Source organism: Myotis nattereri, assembly GCF_964212035.1.
Source record: "Myotis nattereri genome assembly, chromosome: 12".
Lineage (NCBI taxonomy): Eukaryota > Metazoa > Chordata > Mammalia > Chiroptera > Vespertilionidae > Myotis > Myotis nattereri.
Window position 1 is genome coordinate 34,205,029 of NC_138087.1, and position 27,357 is coordinate 34,232,385.

General features: G+C 37.7%; 1 protein-coding gene across 1 annotated transcript in view; it reads right to left on the bottom strand.

Annotated features, from left to right (window-relative positions):
• RIC1 (RIC1 homolog, RAB6A GEF complex partner 1) overlaps positions 1 to 27,357 on the bottom strand; it is a gene marked incomplete at its 5' end in the record, with an annotated part of 87,627 nt that overhangs the window by 47,225 nt on the left and 13,045 nt on the right. The window contains 4 exons of the mRNA XM_081103128.1: positions 3,331 to 3,419; positions 12,653 to 12,786; positions 13,054 to 13,196; positions 18,512 to 18,619. Coding sequence (XP_080959254.1) covers positions 3,331 to 3,419; positions 12,653 to 12,786; positions 13,054 to 13,196; positions 18,512 to 18,619 — 474 coding nt within the window. The remainder of the gene's footprint in view (positions 1 to 3,330; positions 3,420 to 12,652; positions 12,787 to 13,053; positions 13,197 to 18,511; positions 18,620 to 27,357) is intronic.

The window sequence follows — 27,357 nt, forward strand, 5'->3', positions numbered from 1 at the left end:
CACCCTTCAGGGCAAACCAGCCAGCCCCACCCATGCACCAGGCCTCTACCCTATATAGTAAAAGGGTAATATGCCTCCCGGCACTGGGATCAGTGTGACAAGGGGCAGCGCCCAAACCCCCTGATCACCCTGCGGCTCTGTGTGTGACAGGGGGCGGGGCCCCAACCCCCTGAGCAGCCCTGCTCTGTGCCTGATAGGGGGGAGCTCCCCAACCTCTCCCCCCACGGGCCCTACTCTGTGTGTGATGGGGTAGAGCCATAACCTCCCCATCGGCCCTGCCCTGAGTGTGACAGTGGCAGCGCCCCAACCCCCTGATCGGCCCTGCTCTGTGGGTGATAGAGGGCGGTGCCCCAACCCCGATTGGCCCTGCTCTGTGCGTGACAGGGGGTGGCGCCGCAACCTCCCCATTGACCCTGCCTTGAGTGTGACAGGGGACGGTGCCCCAACCCCCCAATCGGCCCTACCCTGAGCGTGACTGAGGGTGGCATCACAACCTCCCAATCTGCCCTGCTCTGTGCATGACAGGGGGCGGCGCCCCAACTCCCCAATCGGCCCTGCTCTGAGCCCGACCAGGGGCTGCACCTAGGGATTGGGCCTGCCCTCTGCCACCCGGGAGCAGGCCTAAGCCAGCAGGTCATTATCTCCCGAGGGGTCCCAGACTGCGAGAGGGCACAGGCCGGGCTGAGGGACCCCCCCCCCCGAGTGCACAAATTTTTGTGCACCGGGCCTCTAGTCAAATATAATTCACGAATTTTGCTTGATTACGGTTGGAACAAAGAAGCTATAAAAAAACCACCTTGGTTAATTTCAACAAGGCCCTGATTGGTTTTCCCAGTAGTTAGAGCATTGGCCCGTGGACCAAAGGGTCATGGGTCCAATTCCCAGTCAAGGGCATCTACCTCAGTTACAGGTTCGATACCCAGCCCCAGTCTGACGAGTGTGGGAGACAAACAATTGATGTGTCTCTTTCAAATCAATGGTTTTGTTTTTTTTTCTCTCTCTCTCTCTCTGCTCCTTCATTCTTTCTAAAAAATAAAATCAATGGGAAAAATATCCTTGGGTGAGGATAAAAGGAAAAATAATTTCAACATGAATTGAGTATCAGATCTTAAAAGGGGTTTATTAATTTTCTCATATGTGATAAAGTTATTGGGTTTTTATAAGAGAATGTCTTTTTTTTTTTTTTTTGGGGAAACCAAGAAATAATATAAATGTCCACTAACAGCAACAGCAGATAAATTATGGTATATTCATACACTGTAACATTATTTATAAATAAATCAAAAATTATTTCAGCTACAGGCAAAGAACTTGGATAAATTTTACAATATTGACTGAAAGAGTAAGACATGTAACATAGAATATAATTCTATTCATATAAAGTTCAAAATCAGGTGAAACTAAATTATGTTCTTTAAGAACACATACATGGGTGATAAAACTACAGAGACAAAGAAATGATTATCACAAAAGACAGAAAATTGGTTACCTTTAAGTGAGTCGGGGAAGGGACAAAAGTTGTGATTAGGATGTAGCCAGGGTAAAACTTGTATTGGCTGGCAATGTTCTATTTCTTGGCCCAGTTGTGAATAGATATGTGTTTGTATTAAATATATTTGTAAAATGGAATATTTGCAGTATGCACTTTCCTGAAAGTATATTTTTATTTTACAATATGAAAATTTAAAAGGATATTACAAACTTTATGCCAATAAATTTAACAGTGCATATGAAAAAAAACCCAATTTTCAGAAAAATATAAATTGCCAAAATTACTTAGGAAGAGATAGACAATCTGAATCTTCTTAAATCTATTCTTAAAACTGAATTAAACCAGTAACACAAAAAATTCCCATACAGATAATTCTAGGTTCAGATGGCTTCACTGACAAATCTGACTACAGAGAAGAGAACTGAGAAGGACAAACACTCCTCAATCTGTTTTATAAGGCAAGAGAGTTACAAACTAGGAGAGTAAGAAAAATTATAGGCAAATGTACTCATGAACATAGACTTTAAAATTCTAAACAAAATATGACCAAATCAAATTTGTGAATATGAAAAAAATACGCTTTTTCTTCTTTCTTGTACTAAGTTTACTTATATTTCTACATTTACCTCTTTAATAAAAAGCAGTGTGAGAGGATGAAGATTCCTCACTTTACAAAGAGATTGAGAGTGTAATGAAGGTGGTGATGAATTATACATGTGAATTATTTATACTAAAAAGATACTCTGACACTTGTACCTGGAGATTATACCAGATGTATGTTCTACAGAAACATTAAGTCTCATTTTTAGGGCAAATGGAATTTTATATTTAAGAAAGTTTTAAAGGCTAACGAGCACTATACATACTGTAAGGGATTACTGTAAATATCTGATACAGGGTGGGACAAATAGGTTGCCAGTTATTCATATGGAAAATACACGTTAATAAAGAATAATACAAGAATAAACTGTATTTTGTGAACTCATAACTGTAAGCCTACATCGCCCATCATGTATAATCTTTTTAATTGAGCTAAAATAGCCTGATAGTCAGATATCATTGCTGTTTTCTAATGTATCCCAAGTGCTAATAACTGTGCCTGGTACATGACAGACACAGAGATATGTACTGAATAACTATTATATTTTACTTCTAAAACATGCAATATTTGTATTAAAACAAGAAGCTGATTTTATCTATGAGCTTTAAATTTGCTCCTTCACTAAAGTATATCCACTGATTCAAAGACAATGTCAACACTGATGTCTTAAAAAAAAAAAAGATTATATAAAAAAAGGAAAAAGTATCTTCCTGATCCTGTTAAATAATAAAGAACCTACATTTTAACTGATTAAATTTTTTAAACTTGTAACTCAATTTCTTACCACTGAAGAAAAGCTCACTTTTACAAATTAAGATAATCTCCAAAATCTGCCCTTTACATTGGTTGTTCCAACCTAAAATACTGTTAGATTTGCCCTAGCTGGTTTGGGTCAGTGGATAGAGCGTTGGCCTGTGGACTAAAGGGCCCTGGTTTGATTCCTGGTCAGGGTACATGCCCAGGTTGCAGGCTCAATCCCCAGTAGGGGGTGCACAGGAGGCAGCCGATCAGTGATTCTCTCTCATCACTGATATTTCTGTCTCTCTCTCCCTCTCCCTTCATCACTGAAATCAATGAAAATATATTAAAAATAAAATAAAATACTGTTATATTTTATATTAAGGCTGATTCATATATTATAATGGGATGACAAACTTGACAACTATATTAGGAACATCTGATGTTTTAAAAAACATTTTTTGCAATAACACTTAAATTGCAGAAGTCTATATATTACCTCGCACAACCAAATGCCATTAGTCGATACTTGTTATTTACAGCTACACAAGTTCCGTCAACAACATCTTGTGGCCAAACTCCATGAAGCTGCTATAATAAAGGAAAGCAGTTAAGGTTTAAAAAGTGTTCTCCAAAACACAATGTAATCAATATAATTCTCCTTCAATAAATGTAGTTTCATAAGGTTTTATCTTATTTGGTTTCAACTGGATAGAAAAATATTCCATCAGAACTACTATCTGAATTTTCTCCCTTAAAACATCAATTTCATTAGTTGTTTCAATAAATATTCCCCAAATGAGCTCAGTCCAATGCTGATCTATTTACAGAACACTAAAAACTGGATATTTGATCTCTAAATTCAAATTAAATGATGATGACTTTCCTGTTAGGATATAAACCTCTTGACAGCACAAACTGCTAACTTGTTCACTATTATTACTCTTATAGTCAACTAGCACACAGCTCTAAGTACACAGCATAATGGTTAGACAATCATACACTTCACAAAGTGTTCCTCCTGATATTTCCAGCACCCACCTGGCACCATACATAACTATTACAATACTGTTGATTGTATTTCCTATGCTGTACTTCACATCCACATTATTTGGTATATTCTTACCAGCAATTCATAATTTGTCAATTGCTGACTATTCTCTATTATTCCTTTGCTTTATGGAATAATGGTTAATAGCATAGTATCCGGCAGCCTGATATCTTAGGTCTACCACTCATTTGCTGAAATGATTATTTCACCTTTCCAAGCTTTGGTTTTCTTTAATCTGTAAATTCCTTACCTCTTAGAGTATTTTAAAGATTAAATGAGAGTGTACACACATGTAAACCACTTAATACAATGGCTAGCATTAAATAAATGAATGTCACTATTATTAAATTTATATGCTATTTTATTCTGAATAAGAAATATAATAGGCTCAGCTCCATTGTGCTTGTCAAATCAAGGACATCTTAGATTATAAATTCTAAGGCAAAGCTCATCATGACAGTTTAGTAAGCACAAAAAAATAACACACTACAATATACACTTTACTTTTAGATGATCCCAATAGTAAACATTAGAAGACTCAATATAATTATGACTTTTTTGAAAATATATTACTACAGACTTTATTTAATTACTAAATGAGCTTTATAACGTACTATCTAAACATGGAATATTTGCTTCTTTTTGTAGAAATTTAATTTTAAATTTTAATAATAAAACTGGCATTATTTTAGATTACAAAAAATGGTAACGATTGCATTGAGCATTATTTCTTTGGATGACTGCTTACTGAAATTCATTCCTGCAACAAGTATTTTTCAGATGCCCATTATTCACCAGGCACTGCTCTAGGTGCTGAGGAAACGGCAGGTATTTAAGCACACCTAAATCCCTACTTGTATTCTGCCTTACATTTGTTAAGAGGCTGACAAATTAAAATAATTATCCAGTATATTGGAAGTTGGCAAATGCTACAGAAATAACTAATAAAGCAATTATGTGGAAGAGGGAGTATGGGGGAAGGATGTAATATTAAGTGGATTTGTCTGTGAACATGTGTTTTAAGGCAAGTACGGAAGGAGCTATATCAAGTACAAAGGCCCTATCAGAGATTGCATTTCTGGTATGTTCAAAGAACATCAAAGAGGCCTGTGCAGAAGGGGTGGAGTGAAGGAAGAGGAAGTAGAAGATGAGGTAACAGCTTTTTCTCCAATTTATATATTGGGAATCATTGGAGTGCCTTTATTTTTTAACCTTTTCAATTATGAATTATAAATACATTAGAGAAAAATACACAAAACAAAAATGTACATCTCAATAACATCACCAAGTAAACACTTGTAGAATTACCACTCTACAAGTGGTAATTGTGAGTACCCAAAGGTCTCCAACAGTGTCCTTTCTGATCAATACACCCTTGCCCCATCACAAAAGTAACCAATATCCAGACTTAGATGGGAATCACTTCCTTCTTTCTCTTTAAACCATTACCACTTAAACATGCATCCATACAAACTGTTTTTATTTTTCCTTTAAATTTACATACAATAGACTCATAGCACGTATCCTTTTGTGTCTAGCTGCTCTCACCCAATGTTTGTGAGATCCATCCACGTTGTTGCACACAGTCTTGTTTGTTCATGCCCACTGTTACCTCAAACACTGGGCTTAGCTCACTAGGCCTCTGGCCTCCTCCAGCCTGGTATTCTTTATTGTCTAATTAGCTCTCTAAAACCTTTAAGCACTTTTAAAAAACATTTTTTCTTCAGCTTTTCTAGTTGCCCTCAGCAGGTTTTGTCCTAATTATACTAGGTGTACCAGTTAATAATGCAGATTTTTTTCAATAGATGGAGTTACACATATGTTGATTTGATATGTATGCTATTTTGTTGTATTGACAGCAAGCTTCAAAACTCCATATGTGAAATTTGCTGAAAGTGTTAACATCATAGATATTTTTGCACTTAAAAATGTCGAATTTCATGCCAAAAAAAGAGCACTTGTGGGAAGTTTTAATTCATTACTTCATTTTGAAGAAAAGTGCTGCTGAATACTTTGGGAAGCTTATGGTGAACATGCTCCATCTCAAGATACTTGTGAACGCTGGTTTAAACACTTTAAAAGTGATGATTTCGATGTGAAAGACAAAGAACGTCCAGGTCAACTGGAAAAGTTTGAAGACCAACAATTACAAGCATTATTGGATGAAGATGCGTGTCAAACTCAAAAACAACTTGCAGAAAGATTAAACACTGCTCAGCAAACAATTTCCAATCGTTTACAAGTAATGGGAAAAATTTTAAGGGAAGGAAAATGGGTGCCACATCAACTGAACGAAAGACAAATGGAAAACTGAAAAGTCATCATCAGTAAATGTTGCTTCAACGGCACGAAAGAAAGTCTTTTGTGCATCAAATTGTGACTGGCGATGAAAAGTGGATTTATTTTGGGAATCTCAAACGCACAAAATCATGGGTTGATCCAGGTCAACTATCAACATTGACTGAAAGGCCAAATCACTTTGGAAAGAAGACAATGCTCTGCGTTTGGTGGGATCAGGAAGGTGTGGTGTATTATGAGCTTCTAAAACCAGGTGAAACCATTAATACTGATCGCTACCAACAACAAATAACCAATTTGAACCACGCTTTGATTGTGAAATGACCAGAATGTGCCAGAAGACATGGCAAAGTAATTTTGCTTCACGACGACACACCATCACACACTTCAAAACCAGTTAAAGACACGTTAAAAGATCTTGCCTGGGAAGTATTAACCCACCCGCTGTATTCACCAGACCTTGCTCCTTCAGATTACCACTTGTTCCGATCGATGGCACACGCACTTTCTGAGCAGCACTTCAAAATGTACGAAGTGGAAAATTGGGTCTCTGAATGGTTTGCCTCAAAACAAGAAAAGTTCTATTGGGACAATATCCACAAATTACCTGAAAGATGGGGAAAATGTGTAGCTAGCGATGGACATTACTCTGAATAAAAGCACTTTTAATGTTTCTCTTGAAATTATCGTGTTTTCTTTGATTACAAAATCTGCCATTATTAACCAATACACCTCGTACAGTCCTACTGAAGGGGTTTTGAGCAGAGGCGTGGCATAATCTGACATATTTTATTTGTTAAATATATTAAACAATGCTGAACAGAATTTTTATAAAGGATTTAAATAATATCTAATATAGACTGGTCGGTGTGGCTTAGTGGTTGGGCATCAACCTATGAACCAGGAGGTCATGGTCCAATTGCCATATGACTGGGTTGCAGACTTGATCCCCAGTAGGGGGTATGCAGGAGGCAGCTGATTAATAATTCTCTCTTATCATTGATGTTTCTATTTCTCTTTCCCTCTCCCTTCCTCTCTGAAATTAATAAAAATATATTTAAAAATGAATAATGTCAAATATAAAGATGCCAATGTGTTTCCTAACTACCGGTAATACATGTGTATTGTTTTCTTCTAATTTATATTTTCTATTTATAACATCGATATATAAAGAGCCGGGTTCCATAACTTCCAAAACGACCAAACAGACAACCGAACGTTGGAAGTCAGTCCTGAAGTCAGTGCTGGGTCGCCACTGCCACGGGGGCTGCGGATCAGGCCCAGAGAGAGGCCCAGAGACAGAAGCAGGGTCTGATCCGCAGCCTCCATAGCAGTTATTGATGAGCCCTTGCCCCTCTCTCTCTCCAGGCCTTGACAGCAGCCGTGCCTTTCTTTCTCTCCGGGCCTTGCCAGCAGCTTCGGGGGCTGCCGATCAGCCCCGCCTCTCTGACTTGATACTCAAATCTGGGTGAATTGCGAGGAGCCAATGGTTGCCTAGGAGGCAGAGCTTTTGATGTTGACTGGCATAGAAACCAACCAATCAGAATCTAATCTAGGTGAACTGCAAAGGCAGAACTAAGGTGGGGGCTGAGGAGGGGTTTTAAGGGCAACAGCTGTTTGGTGTAAGGTGTAAGAAAGTGGTTCCATTTTTTAATGACCGCTTTGGCAGTATAGTGCATATGGCTGGCTATCAATCCGGACATAGGGATTATGTATTTCTGTCTGCTAAGAGCATCTCCTCCTGCTGAAAAAGGCTTTTTCTCCCCCATTTAAGCAAGCCTATCCTATATAATCTATCTATACTAATAAAAGGGTAATATGCTAATTAGACCGGGTTGACTGGACAACCGACTTCCTTCTGGTCAAAGCCATGGTGGTGGGAGCCGAGGCAGAGGCAGTTGGGGGCAAGATCAGGCCGGCAGGGGTTAGGGGCAATCAGGCCGGCAGGGGAGGGCAGTTGGGAGCAAGATCAGGCCAGCAGGGGAGGGCAGTTGGGAGCGAGATCAGGCCTGCAGGGGAGGGCAGTTGGGGGTGAGATCAGGCCGGCAGGCAGAGGCAGTTAGGGGCGATCAGGCAGGCAGGCAGGTGAGCGGTTAGGAGCCAGTGGTCCCAGATTGCAAGAGGGATGCCTGACTGCCGGTTTAGGCCCGATCTCACAGTCGGACATACCCCAAGGAGTCCCCAATTGGAGAGGTGCAGGCTGGGCTGAGAGAAACCCCCTCTCCCCCGCACAAATTTCATGCAGCGGGCCACTAGTTTCATAATGCCCATCTATTTTCCATTATATTTTAAACCTTAATTGACTAGAAAAATTTCTTTAATCAAATACTAACAAAAATTGATACTCAGAAAAGTCATTTTCAGCTCTAATATTTTTGTTTTCAGTAAAAAACATTTAAATCCCAAACATAATTACAAATATATTTGTACCTTGTAAAAAAAAAGGTTCTTCAAAAGCTTATTTTTATTCTAATTTACATACTGATATGTTATTACAAATGTATTAGTTAGTACCTTACTACCTGAATAAAGTCAGTAATGAAAAATAGTTATTAGAAACCTTAAAGCTGATACCATGTAGAAAAAACATACCCTCAAAAACTAGCAATCAAAAACACCTTAAAATCCTTTCCAGTTAAAAAGAGCACACTGACCACTAATATTTATCTTCTCTGACTACTGGAACAGAAAAGATTTTTTCAAAAGCATTAACCGCAAGAACAAAAAATGGGAGATGAGGTAGTATCAGAAAATCCTGGAAGCTGGAAAGTATAAGGAAGGGTAGAATCCTTAACTGGCAGTAAAGAATGTTGAGAAGCAGCTAAGTTTACATTATAGGGCACACAAAGGCTTGGGAAGTTAGATGTCTCTGAAAGGCTGTACTGAAAGCAGGACTGGTTCAAAGACTGTGTAAGCAGCAGCTGGGTCTTTAAGAAGTACCTCCCCGATTTGAGCTGCTAAGAAACATTCCACTTCCACTCTAACAGAAAACTGGAGGCTTTTCTTTGAAGAAAAATAAAACAAACAAACAACCTCCAGTGATCTCTGGACCACAATGAAAACAGGGATAAGTAAAAGTTTACATTCTGAATCTGGACCCTCCAGTCTAACTCTTCCACAACTCAAATTCTAGAATACTTGGTCAGCCAGGTATATACTTTCTGGAAAGGACTGCAGGACTCTCCTCAAATGCACTTTGGATACAGAGATGGGAGGAAAGGAAATAATCCAGTTAGCTCACCATATAGTAAAGATCATAGTCAACCAAACCCCACAGAGCTTATCAACAAACCCAACATTTTATTTTGGGTCTCTACACAGCAACCAAATTCATAAATTAACTGATCATATATGAATTAACCATTCATTGTGAAATAATCACATAGAAATAAAGGAGTAAAGGATCCTCTGGATGATGATGGAGAGCCTCAATACACCTGTGTTAAAGGCATGTATAGTGAGCAACACTCCAGACTAGAGCAGGTCAGAGGCTCCAAGAGAAATTTCTTCAAGAATATGAAATGAGAGGAACCAAGATGGCGGCATAGGTAAACACTGGAGTTTGCTGCCTCAAACAACCACTTCAAAAATACAACTAAAAGACGGAACGGACATCATCCAGAACCACAGGAAGGCTGGCTGAGTGGAAGTTCTACAACTAGGAGGAAAGAGAAAAGCATACCGAGACTCAGAGGAGGCGCAGTGCTGAAGTAAAATACTAAGGTGCGGAGTGCATGCGGAGTGGGCTGGCAGCTGAGGGCGTGGTTGTTGTTTTCAATCGGGAGGGAGTCTCAGGCTCTGAGCTCCACTTCCGGGCGAGTCTCTAGGGACCCAGACTCATAAAGGAGAAACAGGACTGTCTGGCATCCCTCAGAACCCTAGGGCAGCTTTCTCTCCGTGGGGCTTGTAGCGATTATTGGGACACTGAGAAACAGAGCCTCTGAGGGCAAGACTGAGAGCAGCCATAACTGCTAACCCCGCCCTGTTGATCCCGTGGGACCTGCCCCGCCCAAGCCCTGCAGGGAAACTTTTGGTGGATAGCCTCAGGCAAAGGCTAGATTAGCACCTCCCTAGAGATCCAGGAGCCAGGAAGCCCAGAGGTCAGAGTGGGACCATCCAGTTTTCAACTCCATGGAACCATAAAAGACACACTCAGGGGGAAGACTCAGTGAGCACCAAAGCCCCATTGAAGCAAGTCTAGCCCCAGAGGGGTGTCTACAACACAGAAGTTCTCCCACTGCAGACACAGCTGATTCTCACAGCCAATTGGCCTGGAGGTCAATTCCTCACAGTGATAACTACAACAATCAAGGCTTAATTACAACAAGACTGTGCACAAAGCCCACAAGGGGGTGCACCAAGAGTGTCTACCTCAGGTAATTGGGACCCTTAGCACAGAAAGGCACTCTATCGACACAGCGAAGCATAAAAAATGCCAAGACAAAGAAACAGGACACAAACGACAGAATTGGAGGAAAGCAAACTGCTGGATATAGAGTTCAAAACCACACTTTTAAGGTCTCTCAAGAACTGTCTAGAAGCCGCCGATAAATTTAATAAGGCCCTCGAAAAGACTGGTGAGACCGCCAATAAATGTAGTGAGATCCTGAAGAAATCTAATGAGACCCTCGATGTTGTGATAAAGGACCAATTAGAAATTAAGCATACACTGACTGAAATAAAGAACATTATACAGACTCTCAACAGCAGACCAGAGGATAGCAAGAATCAAGTCAAAGATTTGAAATACGAAGAAACAAAAAACACCCAACCGGAAAAGCAAAATGAAAAAAGAATCCAAAAATACTAAGATAGTGTAAGGAGCCTCTGGGACAGCTTCAAGTGTACCAACATGCAAATTATAGGGGTGCCAGAAGAAGAGAGAGACTAAGATATTGAAAACCTCTTTGAAGAAATAATGACAGAAAACTTCCCCTACCTGGTGAAAGAAATAGACATACAAGTACAGGAAGCGCAGAGAACCCCAAACAAAAGGAACCCAAAGAGGACCACACCAAGACACATCATAATTAAAATGCCAAGAGCAAAAGACAAAGAGAGAATCCTAAAAGCGGCAAGAGAAAGAAAACCAGTTACCTACAAGGGAGTACCCATACGACTGTCAGCTGATTTCTCAACAGAAACTTTGCAGGCCAGAAGGGAGTGGCTAGAAATATTCAAAGTGATGAATACCAAGAACCTACAATCAAGACTACTTTATCCAGCAAAGCGATCATTCAGAAGTGAAGGCCAGATAAAGAGCTTCACAGATAAGAAAAAGCTAAAGGAGTTCATCACCACCAAACCAGTATTATATGAAATGCTGAAAGATATCCTTTAAGAAGAGGAAGAAGAAAAAGGTAAAGATACAAATTATGAACAACAAATACACATCTATCAACAAGTGAATCTAAAAATCAAGTGAATAAATAATCTGATGAACAGTATGAACTGGTGACTGTAATGGAATCAGGGACATAGAAAAGGAATGGACTGACTATTCTTGCGGGGGGGGGGGAAGGGGTGTGGGGTGAGGGAAGAGATTGGACAATAATCGTGCACCTATGGATGAGGACAGTGGGTGGGGAGTGAGGGCGGAGGGTGGGGTGGGAACTGGGTGGAGGGGAGTTATGGTGGGAAAAAAGAGTAACTAATGTAATAATCTGAACAATAAAAGATTTAATTAAAAAAAAAGAATATGAAATGAAAGAACACCTATCTATGTGCTTGAAAAAACAGAGAGGAAATTTACACAACCAGCAGACAGTCTGGGGTTGAGTTAGTGGTAAATACATAAAAACTAAGCAAAGTAAAAGAACTAAGAATTATTAATTCCAAGTGGGAGAAAAAATCTACAGGAAAAGAAAAATATAGCATCTCACATGGGGCAGGTACTAATATAAGTGTACAAAGCAATATCAATGTAAACAATGAATAGTAATCTAATCAAAACACAACAGCTATGCTGGAAAGTATGTGGTGGAAGCTAGGGAGAGGGAAGTATGTGGTCATTTTCCACAGTTGGAGGTACATAAACACAGCCTAAAAATGAAAAATTAAAGAAAATACACAGAGTAGTGAAGATGAACAGCAAAATACACAGTAAAGGAACAAAAAGTAGTTGCCTACAAGAATGAAAATTGGGTGTGAAGAGAGCAGGGAGGGCAGGAAATCTCATTTTTCTTTAGCGTGTCTAATAAACAATTATTGGTCTACTTATACTATATATATATGTGTGTGTATATATACATAGTTTTTATTTTAAAAATTAATTCACAGGTGAATGGGGTGGAGGAGGTTGGGGGGGAAGGGGATCTCTGTAATACTTTCAATAAAGATACTAAATAAATAAAATTAATTAACAATAACCCATAAAATCATAAATTAAAAAATGGGGGAGGGATTTAGTAACAGACTAAAATTACTCAATACACAATAAATAAAATAAACATTCAAAGTAAGCCAGTCATACCTCTGAAGTAAATCTACTGGACATTGGTGTAATAAATCCCACTTTACCATCGTTAAACACCACAGCAAACCCATCAAGTGTGGCACAGTATTCCATGTCTCTGATGTGCACATCTGCAAAGCCCAGGAGTGAACCTGCTAATAAAATAAGTACATGAAATATAATAAATAATTCCCTCAATTTTTGCTTAAAAACCCTGTAAGGATAGTTAAAAAGGCAAAAATAATGACCTAAAAACATTAAACAATGCAACCACTCCTTCCTACTGAGACACACACAAACAACTCCCTTGCATAATTAATTCCGAAGTAGAAAAATCAATGTTCATCCACTGCAATATCTAACTAGGTTATATAAAATATTAATCATCTGGTTCTACCCCATGCAGAAAGTATAACTACCTCTAGATGACTGTAGATCTAGTGAAAAGGGTACTGTGGAAAGATTAATAGCTTTCTTTCCATTTGTCATTCCTTCCCAGTGAATAAGATGAAGCTGTCCATCAGAAGTAGCAACCAGGAGATCTTCCAGCACAGACTGCAAACTGTAGGGAAGTAAGCAATTTGTTATCAGTTACCTTTTAAGAGAGTAAACTGGGAAATCAATGAGTATGAATATAATTGCCCTAGAGAATATTCATTCAGAGAAGATAATGAAACCACTTACAAAACTGTCATTTATTTACAATTTAGTTATATAGTAACTTTATGTGTAATTTAATCTAGAATCAGAAATTCTGTAAGAAATGGAAGACTATGAGCAGCCATAGTCACAATTTGATGAACTCAGTTAAAAACTAGAAATACTGGAACAACAAATTAGAAGATGGAAGGAAGAGTGGTAGCTGACAAAAGGCAGAGAAAATATAAAAAGAACAACCAATGAAAAGATGACGATCTGGAGCCATTGAGCATAGAGTAACACTCCACTCACCCTGTCCAACAGAACTTTCACCGGTGATAAAGTGTTCTGTATCTGCACTGTCGAGCACAGTAGCCACTAGCTACACATGATAACTGCACTCTTGAAATATGGCTAGTGTGACAGAACTGAATTTTAAATTTTGCTTACTTTTAACTAATTTAAACTGAAATGAATTCATTTCATTAGTGGCTACTGTACTAGAGAGCAGTTTTAGACCACTGTGTTTCCAAGGTTATCATGAGTCTCAATTTGTTCATCTACTGAACAAATATTTATTAAGCCTATGCTCTGTAGCAGGTGCTATGCTCTCTGTTGGAGATTCCAAAGTCAATAAAATAAGTTTCTCCCTTTAGAAGAACTCTCAGTTGATTATTAAAAAGTAATTACAGACAATCCTCAGGTTATGTTGGACTCGATGTACGTCGTTTTGCGGTTACTACGTCGCCATTTCCCATTTTTTATAAGAAAAAAAGGTTCCATCATTTCAATGTACGTATATATGTGCTTTATGTCTTTTATTATTTACTTACCACAAGGAAAGGTCAGGAATTGTTATCTTTCTTTTACTTTTTTTTTTTTTTTTTTACTGTTTTCACTTCATTACTGCAGTGTATGTGCTCCATGTGAGTGATGCAGGTGCTTATGTAGGTGGGTTCCGACTATGGCAAAAATCGAGTTACGTCGCACGGCGGGAACGGATCTCCAACATGACCCGAGGACCTACTGTATGTAGTATAATCTCAGCACTTATTGATATTTGCAAAGAGATTTATTTTTTTATTTTTATTTTTTCTAAAATATATTTTTATTGATTTCACAGAGAGGGGACGAGGGAGAGAGATAGAAACATCAATGATGAGAGAGAATCATTGATTGGCTGCCTCCTGCATGCCCCACACTTGGGATCTAGCAGGCATATGCCCTGGCCAGGGATCGAACCGTGACTTTCTGGTTCACAGGTCGCGTTCAACCACTAAGTCACACTGGCCAGGCTGCAAAGAGATTTAACATTTACTTACCGAGTGGCAAATAAATGCCTCCTTGATTTACTCTTACATGCCCAGGCCCTAGGGCAGTGCTAGTTATATTTGGCAATAAATGTTTGTGGAAGGAGGGGAAAAAAAGGGGAATCCATAAAGGAAACTGCGAAAGTACTGGCAGGGAGAAAGAAAAAGAGAATAGGGGAAGAAACAGCAGAAATTAGTACCAAGAAAGCCTAGGAAATAAGATGAATTTAAGAAAGAAAACTCAAGAGTATCAAAGTAGAATCAAGAATGATAAAATGTTGTGTGTCTATAATATATACTCTAATATACACTATTAAAAAAGAGTATAATTCATAAACATTTAAATCCATAATGGTAAAAAAAATGTTTTAATTCTTAAATTAAACCTTCGATTCTTTGGAAAGTTGAGTTAAGTGACTCATTCCCCAAGGATTTGAGACAATACTGAAACAGAGTAGAACATGTCCCCACAACCCAGATCCATCTCTTGAACACCAGGGCATTTGTAATCAAGTAAAATTCCCAGTTTTAACTTTCACCTTTTAAAGTATTATACGTGTTCTTTCATTTCAAATTTATATTTTTGTGATAAAGTTTATATGTAGCATGTGTTGAGCAGAATACAAAAACTTACATTTTAGATCTGCTACTACATGTGAAAAGAGGCGAATGAGCAGAACAGTCATTATTTTACCAGTGATTTTCATTCTGCAGAACTCAGCCTAGGTTTTTTTCAAACTATATTTTCTCTCTCTCCCCTGCTCCTATCTTCCTAGAATTACTGCATATGACCAGGTTATCCTGCAGCATTTTAACTGCCTGCCAGGCAAAACTCTTCTGACAAAGTTAACGTAATTAAGAATCTCTACATCATCACCCACAGTGCTGTGAAAAAATATGACCACACATGTGAGTAAACAGGAAAATGTGACCAAGAGTCAAGAGAAAAAAAATCAACCATAAACAGACACACACAAAATCCTGATGTTGGAATTAAAAGATAACGACTTTAAAATAATTGTGATAATGATTTTAAAATGATTTTAAAAATGAGGAAAAGATATATAGCCTCATTTCATTAAAACTAAACAAACTCATTAAACAAAGGCTGAAGTCAGTTGTTAAAGTACTGAATAGTTCCAAAGAAGTTAAACAGGCCTTGTTCCAAGCCACTCAAGTGCCTGTCCATCACTGATTGCCTCACTCACAAAAATCTAACTACTAAAGGATTAATGCTTGGCATCACGGGATATCAGGACCCTGTACCAGTAACCAATACCCCATGTCTTTTCATTTATACTGGTTTTTTAATATTTTGAAACCACATAAATATACTCTATATCCTCAGTGAGCCTCTCTAATTACTAACTTCATCATGAACTTTATAACAACTACCTGATATTCCAGAGGTGTTTTTAAAAAAAATATAATTCATAATTATCAATTCTCAAATAAGCAAATATATTTAATACCTAATTACTATATACTACATACGGCTTTCTTAAGTGCCTAGGATGGAACAAGATATGGAATAAACTATGGTATTTATTATCATTTATTGTGTGGTAATGGTTAGTACTTTTAGCTTTCTATCCTCAATTAATAACAAAGTTTGGATGCTTAACATTAATCCTATACTTTTTTTTCAACAAAAAATTAAAAGATGGCAATAATGTTTGGGGAAAACAAATTTAAAAACACTAGAAAATAAAAAATAAATTAATTGAAAAAAAAGATAGCAGTACTTTTGCCATCTTATGCCTATAAGCAATAGTGTAACCATTACCCATAACTTTATATGCCATATTTTTGGTAGTGGGAAGGATAATTTGTACAAGATGGCAGGAATTCTTTCTTTTAAAGGCTTTTTTTCTATCCCATTTCCATGAACCACACAATTATTACCACCAGGTGGAGGTAGAACACCATGCTGTTCCACCCTGTTTGGAACTCACAGACATTCAAAATCCCTTTGCAACAAATTACATTCTTGAAAAGAAATCTATATGCTGAAATAAAATCTGAAGTAAAGAGCAACTTTTTGACCAAGGTGATGAATAATGTGTACTCAATATTTTATAACCCTGATCACATTTAAGCAAAAACCAAACGCATTTTTTTTCTATAAGAAGAATATATAAAAAGATAGATTAAACAAGCCTGTATACAATTTCACTTAATATGGACCAGTATCTGTACTATATTCTAACAAAACAGTGAAAGAAGCTGTTCATTAGAACTGTGAATCAGAAGAATTTGAAAAACATAGGTATTACATTTTTATAGTTCAATATATTTACACTAGAGGTCGGGTGAATAAAAATTCATGCACTGGAGTGGGGGGAGTCCCTCAGCCCAGCCTGCCCCCTCTCATAGCCCGGGAGCCCTCAGGGAATGTCCTACTGATGGTTTAGGCCCGCAGTCTGGCCTCCCTCTGTGGGAGGCAACTGGGCCAATCAGGGAAAGGCGCTGCTCCCATCACCCTGCTGCTGCTGCTGCCACGATGCAGCTTTGTCCAGAAGGACATCCTGAAGACGTCTGGTTTATGTGATCTAATTAGCATAATACCCTTTTATTAGTATAGATATTACATCCATATAGTTCAGTATTTATTAACAGCATATAGTAAAAAGTCTTTTTCCCAAAACTGTCCTCCAGCCACTCAGTTCTCATGCCCAGTCTTATGTATTCTTCCAGAACAATACAAAGTCTACCACCACGTGCTCCTTTTAAAAAACAAATAATAGCATTCTTGTATAGAGCACACCTTGCTTTTTCTCCCAAAAAACATATTTGGGAAGTTTTCATCAGTAAAGAATACCCTCACTGGTTTTACAGATGCATCTTAGTCCCACTGTACAGATATAAGAAAATGTATTTAAACAGATCCCTACTGATAGATATTTAGGTAGTTTTCAACCTTTTACTACTGTTAACAATCCTATATAATAAAAGGTTAATATGCAAATTGACCAGTGAAACGACTGGTTACTATGACATGCACTGACCACCAGGGGGCAGAAGCTCGATGCAGGAGCTGTCCCCTGGTGGTCAGTGCACTCCCACAGGGGGAACACCACTTAAAAGCTGGGCAGTGGTGGTGGCAGGAGCCTCTCCAGCCTCCGTGGCAGCGCTAAGGATCCCCCAAGGGGTCCTGGACTGCGAGAGGGTGCAGGCCGGGCTGAGGGACCTCCCCGACCCCAGTGCACAAATGTCGTGTACCAGGCCTCTAGTGTACAATAAAAAACCCTGTATGTCATTCCCAATATGTATTATTATATGTGCAAGATTAATTCCTAGAAGTAGAAATGTGAGGCAAAGGTCATGAACATTTCTAACTTTAATAGATATTGCTTAATCAACTTCTATAGAAATAACATGTCAAATGTGAAGCAAATAAGAAAATAAAATTAAATTATAGGTACAGTAATTTGTTTTTCTATCAATGAATGTAAAATAATTTTTGCTATTTTGGTACTCTGGTCTTCTTATTACAAAACCCTACTGACACTTGGATCAGAAAGCTCAACCTTCTCCCAAGTACAGACATAATTCTCCAAAAGTTATAAAAGCTATAGAAACAAAGGCACTTTCTTTTTCTCAACCTTTACTCATCAGTATCTTTTAAGTAATATGGACTACGTCATATCGTTCAAACAACTTATGGATCTTACCATAAATACAAATTTCTAAAATAACATTATAGTTAGTATACCCAATTTATGGGCTTTATTATAATAATTTAAGTATAATAATGTACCATCTATAAATTTTCACATTTTCATAAGGGTTAATCAAGAATTTCTAGGGTTAAAAAAGTTATCCTCAATGAAAAGAAATGAAATCAATCTTCTTATTGATAGTATGATTAACCAACTACATCGCCTACTGTCATCACAAAATGCTATAGTTAACCAAAGTACTGTACCTTGTAATGGGTGCTTGCAAATCCAATACTTTCCTCATCTCTAAAGTTAATGCGGGAGCACACTGTTCTTCCTTAAAATGGGGTGTCCCCTTCATTTGTGGGCTTCCTCTAAAGCATAGCAAAGATAAAGAATTAAAGAAAAAGAAATTGAATTCTTATTCACTCTTTAATATATACCCAATTAAATAAAGAAAACTTAATCAGACTTTTAAATCAGGTGTTCATTCTGTAGGTTCTCAGTTGAAAAGCAGACCTACATTCTACTATAGCAGACGTATCTGTTTCTCAATTAGAAACAAATGCGTTTGACTGATGTTGGAGAGGTGGGAGTGAAGGGAGAACAAAGAATCTTAAGAAAAAACACAAGATAAAAGTGAACTCACAAGAGAACAGAGATTTTGTTTTAATTATCTGATGGCCCTTACTGAGATGAGCAACTATGGGAAGACATACACCATTCTATATAGTGCATGTCCAAAGTGATCCAAATCCTTGCCTCATCTTACCTTACTCCATAACTCATCCTTCACTTCTATCCTTTGCGTATGTATTAGAATTCAGTTCAATTCAGGGATGCAATTAGATGTTTCACAAAACACTTGGTAATAAATAGCAAAATGGCTAAATTTGAAAATTTTGTGGCATTAAATGACTGCAACTAGAGTGCTGAATCAATGTCAACATAACCAAGCTGTTCCATGCAGCCACTTAAAAGGATTATAAAACTGCCCTGGAATCCTTATCTCCACATGGCATAGGACCATCATTCTCAATGCCTGTGCTGGAATTTAATAGCTGTCTCTTTTCTTACTATCAGCTATCACGTACTCTTGGCAACAATTAGCCTGCCTAAGTCATCTCTCTTTTTCTAGTCATCGATAATCCTGGAAACCAATTTGTTAATACTGTTAAAACTATGTGCAAGGAATCTAACAAGAGCAATAGCTTCCAAAGTACTTCACTTTGTGAAAATTACTTTGATGCTCAGAAAGCTTCTTGCTTACTTTTTGAACTCAGATTATTTTCCATATAGAAGCTTGGTGACAATCTAATGACTGATGTGCTTAGTTTAGGTCTGGAAAATGTATGTTTTATTTCCTTAATATACTAATGAGGTTCTCCAGTTCTGTTCTCTTTTTCTGGAACTCCTATTAGGTTAGATATTGAAGCTTAAATTAACTTCTAATTTTCCCTTGACTTTGTCTTTTGTTCTATATCCTGAACTATTTTTTTCCAATTCTTTTATATTTGCTTATTATACTTTTTATTCCAGGAACTTTCTCACCCACCTCCCCTTTTTACTTATAGCACCCATGGTTTTCTGTTGTTTTAATTAGTATCTGAGGTTGTTTATCATTTCCTCAAAGTGTTTTTGTTTCCTGCATTGCCTATTTTCTTTGAGTTTCCCTTTTCTCTAATGCCTCTTTTTTAAATTGGCCACTTTCCTAAAATGGCTAACAATCTTTGGCCATTAGTTAACAAGAACAAGTTAACAAGAACAAGCTAATTATAAGCTCTGTGTGTTCAAGCTGGGTTTGAATTTTAAAGCAAATTTAGGTAAACCCTGGCTTTTCAATTTTAGAAAAGCAATAGCATGTTTGGGTTGGTAGAAAGGAAATGAGTTAGGTTTAGACGTGATGAACTTGACATTACCTAGAGATACATCTAAATGGATATAGCCTGCAAGGTGGGCCTGAAGCTCAAGAAAGTGGTACTGCATTAAGGAAAAATTAAAATGTAGAACAGAAGAGAACAAATAACAAAACCCTAGGGAATAAAGCATAATTTAGGTACAATATAGTAATCTAAGGTTTTGATTTATACTTAATGAATAACATCTTTATGAAGTAGATGAAATTAACTCGTTTTCAGATGAGTAAAATAAAACTCAAATAAAAGACAGCAACATGATTAATCCTGAAAGCTAAGGAAAGCCACTGAAACATTTTATGTACGGAAATGGCATGTAAATTTTATGTCAGCAAATTCATTTAGGGGAAAACTATAAAGATGGTTTAAGAAGATATTACAGCAATCCAAGAGAAAGCTAAAACTAAAGTAGTGTTGCTAGGAGAAGGAAACACCATACAGATTACATCCAAGGAAAAACACACAGGATGCACAGAAGGTGAAATAGAGGGGACTTGCTACACACTGGCTAGTAGAGCCATGAGGCAGACAGAACAAATAAAATCAAGTAAATGGTGGTGTCATTTACAGAAAAAGGAAACTGGCCATAGGCTTTCCTGGGATTAAGTTACTTAAAAATAAGAATGAATTTTTTTTACACTTAAAAAATTTTTCCCTTCTGATTTTTCAACTATAATAGACAGACCTAAAACTTATTTCAGTAATATCTTTCAGAATACTCTTCCCTGGGTGTATGTTTTATTTCCTCACCTCTGAGATCTTTTTAAATGTTATGTCTCAGTGAAGATCCTGACCACTCTATTTCAAGTTGTGTCCCCACTCACTACCCCTTGCCCTGCTTTATTTTTCTTCATAGAATGTATCTCATTTTCAATTTATTTTACTTATTTGTCCCTGTCTACTAGAAGAACACAGCTCTCTGCACAGTTTTTGCCATCCCCACCCCCTTTGTTTCACTGCTGCATCCCTAGTACCTATAATAGTCATGGAACTTGGAAAAAATTCCATACTTAAACAGAGATGGATGCATGACAATAAGTTTTCAGAAAGAGATAGGCACCCTTATCACCAGGCATTTATATATTATGTGTGTGTTTTTAAAAAAGCTTTTGGTTTATATTATTACACATCCAGACAGCCTTCAATCTGATAAGAACTATATGCAGGGCTCTCTGAAGTGGGCAGATCTTTGAACACTTCTATCATTCTTTGGGTTTAGGTGCCAGTCTTTTTTTTTTTTTTTAAATATATTTTATTGATTCCTTCACAGAGAGGAAGGGAGAGGGATAGAGAGTTAGAAACATCGATGAGAGAGAAACATTGATCAGCTGCCTCCTGCACACTCCCCACTGGGGATGTGCCCGCAACCAAGGCACATGCCCTTGACTGGAATCGAACCTGGGACCCTTCAGTCCTTAGGCTGACGCTCTATCCATTGAGCCAAACCAGCTAGGGCTTAGGTGCCAGTCTTATATCTGTGGTCAACAGGGTATTTATACAATAACATCCCTAACAATATTATTAGTAAGTGCTCATGCAATTATGAGGTAAGCTAATGGATACATAAAATGTACAAAGTTCAGCTAATGGTTGCACATGTACATTAACAGAATACATACATATTGAAATCAAAGTACATTTTGATGTTTTGATAAGATCAAGGAAATAAAAGAAAAGCAGTTAGTTTATTCGCCAGAAAATTAACACTAAAAAAAAAAAATTTTGAGGGAAACTTTCACATTTTATAACTAATTCATACCTCCTTTCTCCTCTAAACTTGATGTAATTTAGTACGTTTCTGGATTTTTGAAAAAGTTGTGTTAAGGTTAGAAACCTCAAGCCTTGGTTAGTTATCCTTTTCTTGCTTCCCACCTAGCACTAATTCAATAACAGTCTGCTAAATTCTCAAAATCTAATGAAATATACTGGAGTGGGGGACAGGAAGTTTTGATAGTTGTTTTAGAGATAATATTTATATTTTAAATATTTGATAATTAAATGTACTGAAGTTTAGAATGTACAATTTTTTTAAAAAAGAACTTTGGCATCAATAGGCTAGTCTTTTAAAAATATGAGGTTAACAGTAGAAGTGGAAAGATGAATAAGGGGGGAAATATCTGCATTCATGCAGATAACATATTTGTTGAAATTATTTTCATTATAATGAAATAAATTTGATTTGCAGTTTCAAGATCTACTAAACTCATATTTAAGGATAAATACATCAATATATTCTAAAGCTAAACACACATTTATTTTCTGATTTATCCCTGGCAATTTCTTTTATTAATTTCACTGCAAGTTGCAAGATACAACAAAGAAGCCAGACGACTTTCAGTAGATAAGTCTATCCATAGTCTGAAGGGATAGTTTAATATACAGCAGAATTTATAAAGACACAAAAGATAACAGCGAAACATTCATTAATCAAAGAATAAATGAACTTTGAGGCATAAAAAGTCATTTAATAAGACTGCTATCATTGTTGAAGGCTGACTCCCAACTCTTGCTGGAAACAGCACTCTGGAAACTATGAAAAGATCACGGAGGCATCTGACCTGTCTCAGGTGGAGCACACTGGAAAATGACATGCGGTCTGAGTTAAGATGCTGTCACATAATACTGGGAAGCGGAGGTACTCTAAAAAAACTCAAGTGATGGACTCGTAAGATTTAGAGCACAGAAATAAGAGACAATAGTTTCTATAACTGAGAAGACAACTACTAACTATTGGCCTCGATTATGATGCTTCTATTCTTCAGAACTATAATAAAACATTCCAGATCATTTCTCCTCTTTTTTATTCCCTATTTTCCAAATAAATCCTAAAGTAGACAGTTAGATAGGCATAAATATAGTTTAGGCAATGTAGTATTAGTAATAAAGAGCACAGACTTTGAAGATACAACAATTATGTCTGAGTCCTGTGCCACTTAGTAGTGTGACTATGAATGAGTCACTTGGCCTCTCTCTCCATCTCTGCTGTGGTTTGCAGAGTAACTGTACCTAACTACCTTGCAAGATTGTTACAGGGATTAAATGAACTTGAAAAACTGCGTAGAATAGCATCTTGAACTGCATAAATATTTACAATGACACAAACGATGACAATGATACACTGTCAAAAATAAAACATTTCTGCCTGGCTTGAATGGCTCAGTGGTTGAGCATCGACCTATGAACCAGGAGGTCATGGTTCGAGTCCCAGTTAGGGCACATGCCCAGGTTGCAGGCTCCATCCCCAGTAGGGGGTGTGCAGGAGGCAGCCTATCAATGATTCTCTCTCATCAATGATGTTTCTATCTCTCTCTCTCCCCCTCTCCTTCCTCTCTGAAATCAATGAAAATATTTTTTTTTTTTAAGTAAAACATTTCTAAAACCCTCCTTAAACCAATATATGAGCCACCATTTTCCAGGCTTTAAAAACCTGAAATTATATAATCCTCCAAACAATTGAAGAAGAAAGTATTTTTATTTCAATTTTACAAATAGGTTCTGCAGAAAAACTACCAACTCAGACTAAGTAACTCAACTAAAAAAGTGGTTTAAAACGCAAATATACAACAGGCTGACTCTAAGTCCTCGCATTCACTTTGCTCTGCAAAACTGTTTCCCTGTAAGAGATTTTTAGAAAGTTTATGCAGCAGTTACTAAGAGTATAACTCTGGGGAAAAAGTACCTTATTATCCAGCCAAATATAAAAAAATAAACAATTACTTAATACATGGTATATATTATATAAAACCACTTAAAATATCACAAATGAAGTAAGAATTTGGTGAAGGAAAAATACATTAGTGATAACAGCAGCTATCCTTTATTAATTTTCCCATGAGCAGGGCACTTATCTGAACATTTAATATGCATGATCTCACTTAATCCTCGGAAATAATTACTACTGTGATCTCGTTCTATGGATGAGGAAACAGGTTTTGGAGGTATTAAATAACCAAATAGAAGTCATACAGCTGAACAGAGGCAGAGCTGACATTTAATTCCAGGTCTATCTGATGCCAAAGCCTGTTCCTTTAACCACTAGTGATTCATGCTGCTCTAAGGTTATACACATTTTATTGAGCTCATGTACTCAAACTGAAAATCCCAATATGATATGTGAAAGAACACTCAAATGAAAACTAAAAACAATGCTCTTTATTAGTTCTCTAGACCAACATACACAGTCAAATACAGCCAAGTTCATGCACTGTCAGGACTACTAATTAGTTAAGTGGCCTCCCCCCAAGTCTTAGAAACAGAACGCAAGAAATTCTAAAACTTTTCTGGAACACAAAAGTGATTTTTAAAATACTATTCCAAAACAGTGTATATGTATATATGTAAGTCATGTTTGTGAGTTGGAATAAAGAAAACAGTATTTTTCACTGTTTCAAGACCCAGCCCAATTATCCTATCTAATAAAGAGTGAATATGCTAATTGACCCCCACACCATTGCAAAGATGGAGGCACCCACAGCCAATTAGGAGGGAATATGCTAATTTACTGCCCCGCCCTCAAAGATGGCGGCACCCAGTCCCCTCAGCCCTGCCGGGGCACCTGCCTCCGGAGTCCCCCAGTCCCCTCAGCACCCCAGGGCCGGCCCGAGGTGCAGGCAAGCCTCAAATATTGGCTGTCCAGCCGCCCAGGGCTGCCCGAAGTGCAGGTAACCAGGGCCGGCCAAGGCCTGTGCTACCAGCAGTGGCAGCAACAGAGGTGAGATGGGGCATCGACTTCCCCTGACCGCCAGGTCACCTCCTGCCCCTGAGGGCTTCCGGACTGTGAGAGGGGGCAGGTCAGGCTGAGGGACACCTCCCTCCAGTGCATGAATGTTCATGCACTGGGCCTCTAGTAATAGTATAAATGACTAGAGGCCTGGTGCACAAAGTTCATGCACAGGGGACGGGTCCCCTCAGCCCAGTCTGCACTCTCTCCAATCCGGGACCCTTCAGGGGATGTCCGACTGCCTTCAGGGGATGTCCTGGGGATCGGGCCTAAACCGGCAGTCAGACATCCCTCTCACAATCCTGGACCGCTGGCTCCTAACTGCTCACCTGCCTGCCTACCCTGTTGCCCCTAACTGCCCCCCCACCGCCAGCCTGGTCACCCTTTACTGCTCCCCCTGCTGGCCTGGTCGCCCCCAACTGCCTCCCTCTGCCAGCCTGGTCACCTCACGGAGCCTGCTGTTCAGTCATTTGGTTGTCCCTCACTAACCCCCTGCCAGCCCGGTCACCTGACACAGCCTGCTTGTTCAGTTGTTTGGTCATCCCTCACTAACCCCCCTGCAGGCCTGGTCGCCCCATGCAGCCTGCTTATTCAGTCGTTTGGTCGTCCCTCACTATCCCCACTGTTGGCTTGGTCGTAGGCAGCCACCTTGTGAGTGTGTGAGGATTAATTTGCATATTACCTCTTTATTATATAGGATTACAGTTAAGTTCAGATTATCCTGATTATTGCTTTTTATTGACAGGAGCATGTCTAAAGTGGACTTGGATGCAGTAGCTTAAAATGCACAAGTAAATGACATGTTAGACACTGATTACAAGTTTTTCATAAAATTCAAAAAATTACTACTTAGAATGAAAAAATAATAAGCTTTATATTTAAAATTTATAAATATATCAACTACCTATTACAATGTCCATCTTAACATTATACTTTTTCTGCCAAAAGGTCTTTGCATTGAAGATTTTTATTGAAAAATAATCAAATTAAATTCCATCATCAAAAGAATTTGTTCTTTTCAAAAGATTTCCAAAACTCAGAACAGCTCAATTAACACTTTATTTCTTACAAAAAGAAGTGAACTAACAGCATCAAGGAAAATCTGATTTCCTAAAACCTATGAGCTACATGATGTATGTTAGCCTTTCCCAAAATGTATTCTCAAGAATATTAACAAATGTTATTTAAACAAACACTTTCACAATGCCATTTTTTAAAAATTGTGGCCTTTTTGTTTTAGATTTTCAAATACATGGATTATCATTATTTTTTTTTACCACAGTAAATATAAAAAATTTTGGAAAGTTCAAGAGTTGAAAGAAGCTGGAAAATCACTATAGTTTTACCATTTAGGAGCAATAACAATATATGTATTGTTCTAGCATTTTTCTTTAGATGATTTTTTATGTTGGTTTTTTTTTTTTTTTTTACAAAGTAGTGGTCATATTACGTATATAATTTTGTATGACTTGTTTCTTCACTAGGTATTATATGATCAGATTCTCAAGTTTTAAGTTTTTCTGAGACATTATATTTAATGATGCATATTATTTTAGGAGAATGTACCACAGTTGACTCCCACCTTTGTGTATATCTACTAAAAGCGTGCAAAATACATTTTACCATTCTTCCACAACTATTTTTATATACTGAAGTGTGTCTTTTAAAACTGTTATAATGTTTTGCTTTGAGTTACTGTTTAGAGTTACTAATGCAGGTTAATTATATTTTCCCTTTTGAGATTGCTTTTGCTTATTTATCTTTCGAAACTCTGTGTTACTTAGCAATTTATATGGCTCCTTTATAAAAAGAGTAAGCTTTGGTCCTATTTACTGCAAAATTTTTCACAGTTTGTTACTTGCCCTTTTAATGTTCTTTTTCCCCCTATTCTCAGAAATGTAAATTTTCACATAATAAAATCAATTTTCCCTTTAATTTCTTACATACACGATAAACTTTGGCTGTCTTCCACCACTTAGAAATGAGATGTTTATCTATATTTTCATACACATTAATGACTTGATCTTTTTTAAAAGATATTTTTCTTTAAAATTATATGTTCTTTTATTTCTAAAGTTCTTTCAATAAAACATTCTTTCACTTCAAAAGTAAGGTTAAAAAAAGGTAAGAAGCCCTAACCCAGCCGTGGGCAAACTACGGCCCGCAGGCTGGATCCGGCCCGTTTGAAATGAATAAAACTAAAAAAAAAAAAAAAAGACCGTACCCTTTTATGTAATGATGTTTACTTTGAATTTATATTAGTTCACACAAACACTCCATCCATGCTTTTGTTCCGGCTCTCCGGTCCAGTTTAAGAACCCATTGTGGCCCTTGAGTCAAAAAGTTTGCCCACCCCTGCAACTGGTTTGGCTCAGTGGATAGATCGTCGGCCTATGGACTGAAAGGTCCCAGGTTCGATTCCGGTCAAGGGCATGTACCTTGGTTGCGGGCACATCCCCAGTGGGGGGTGTCCTGG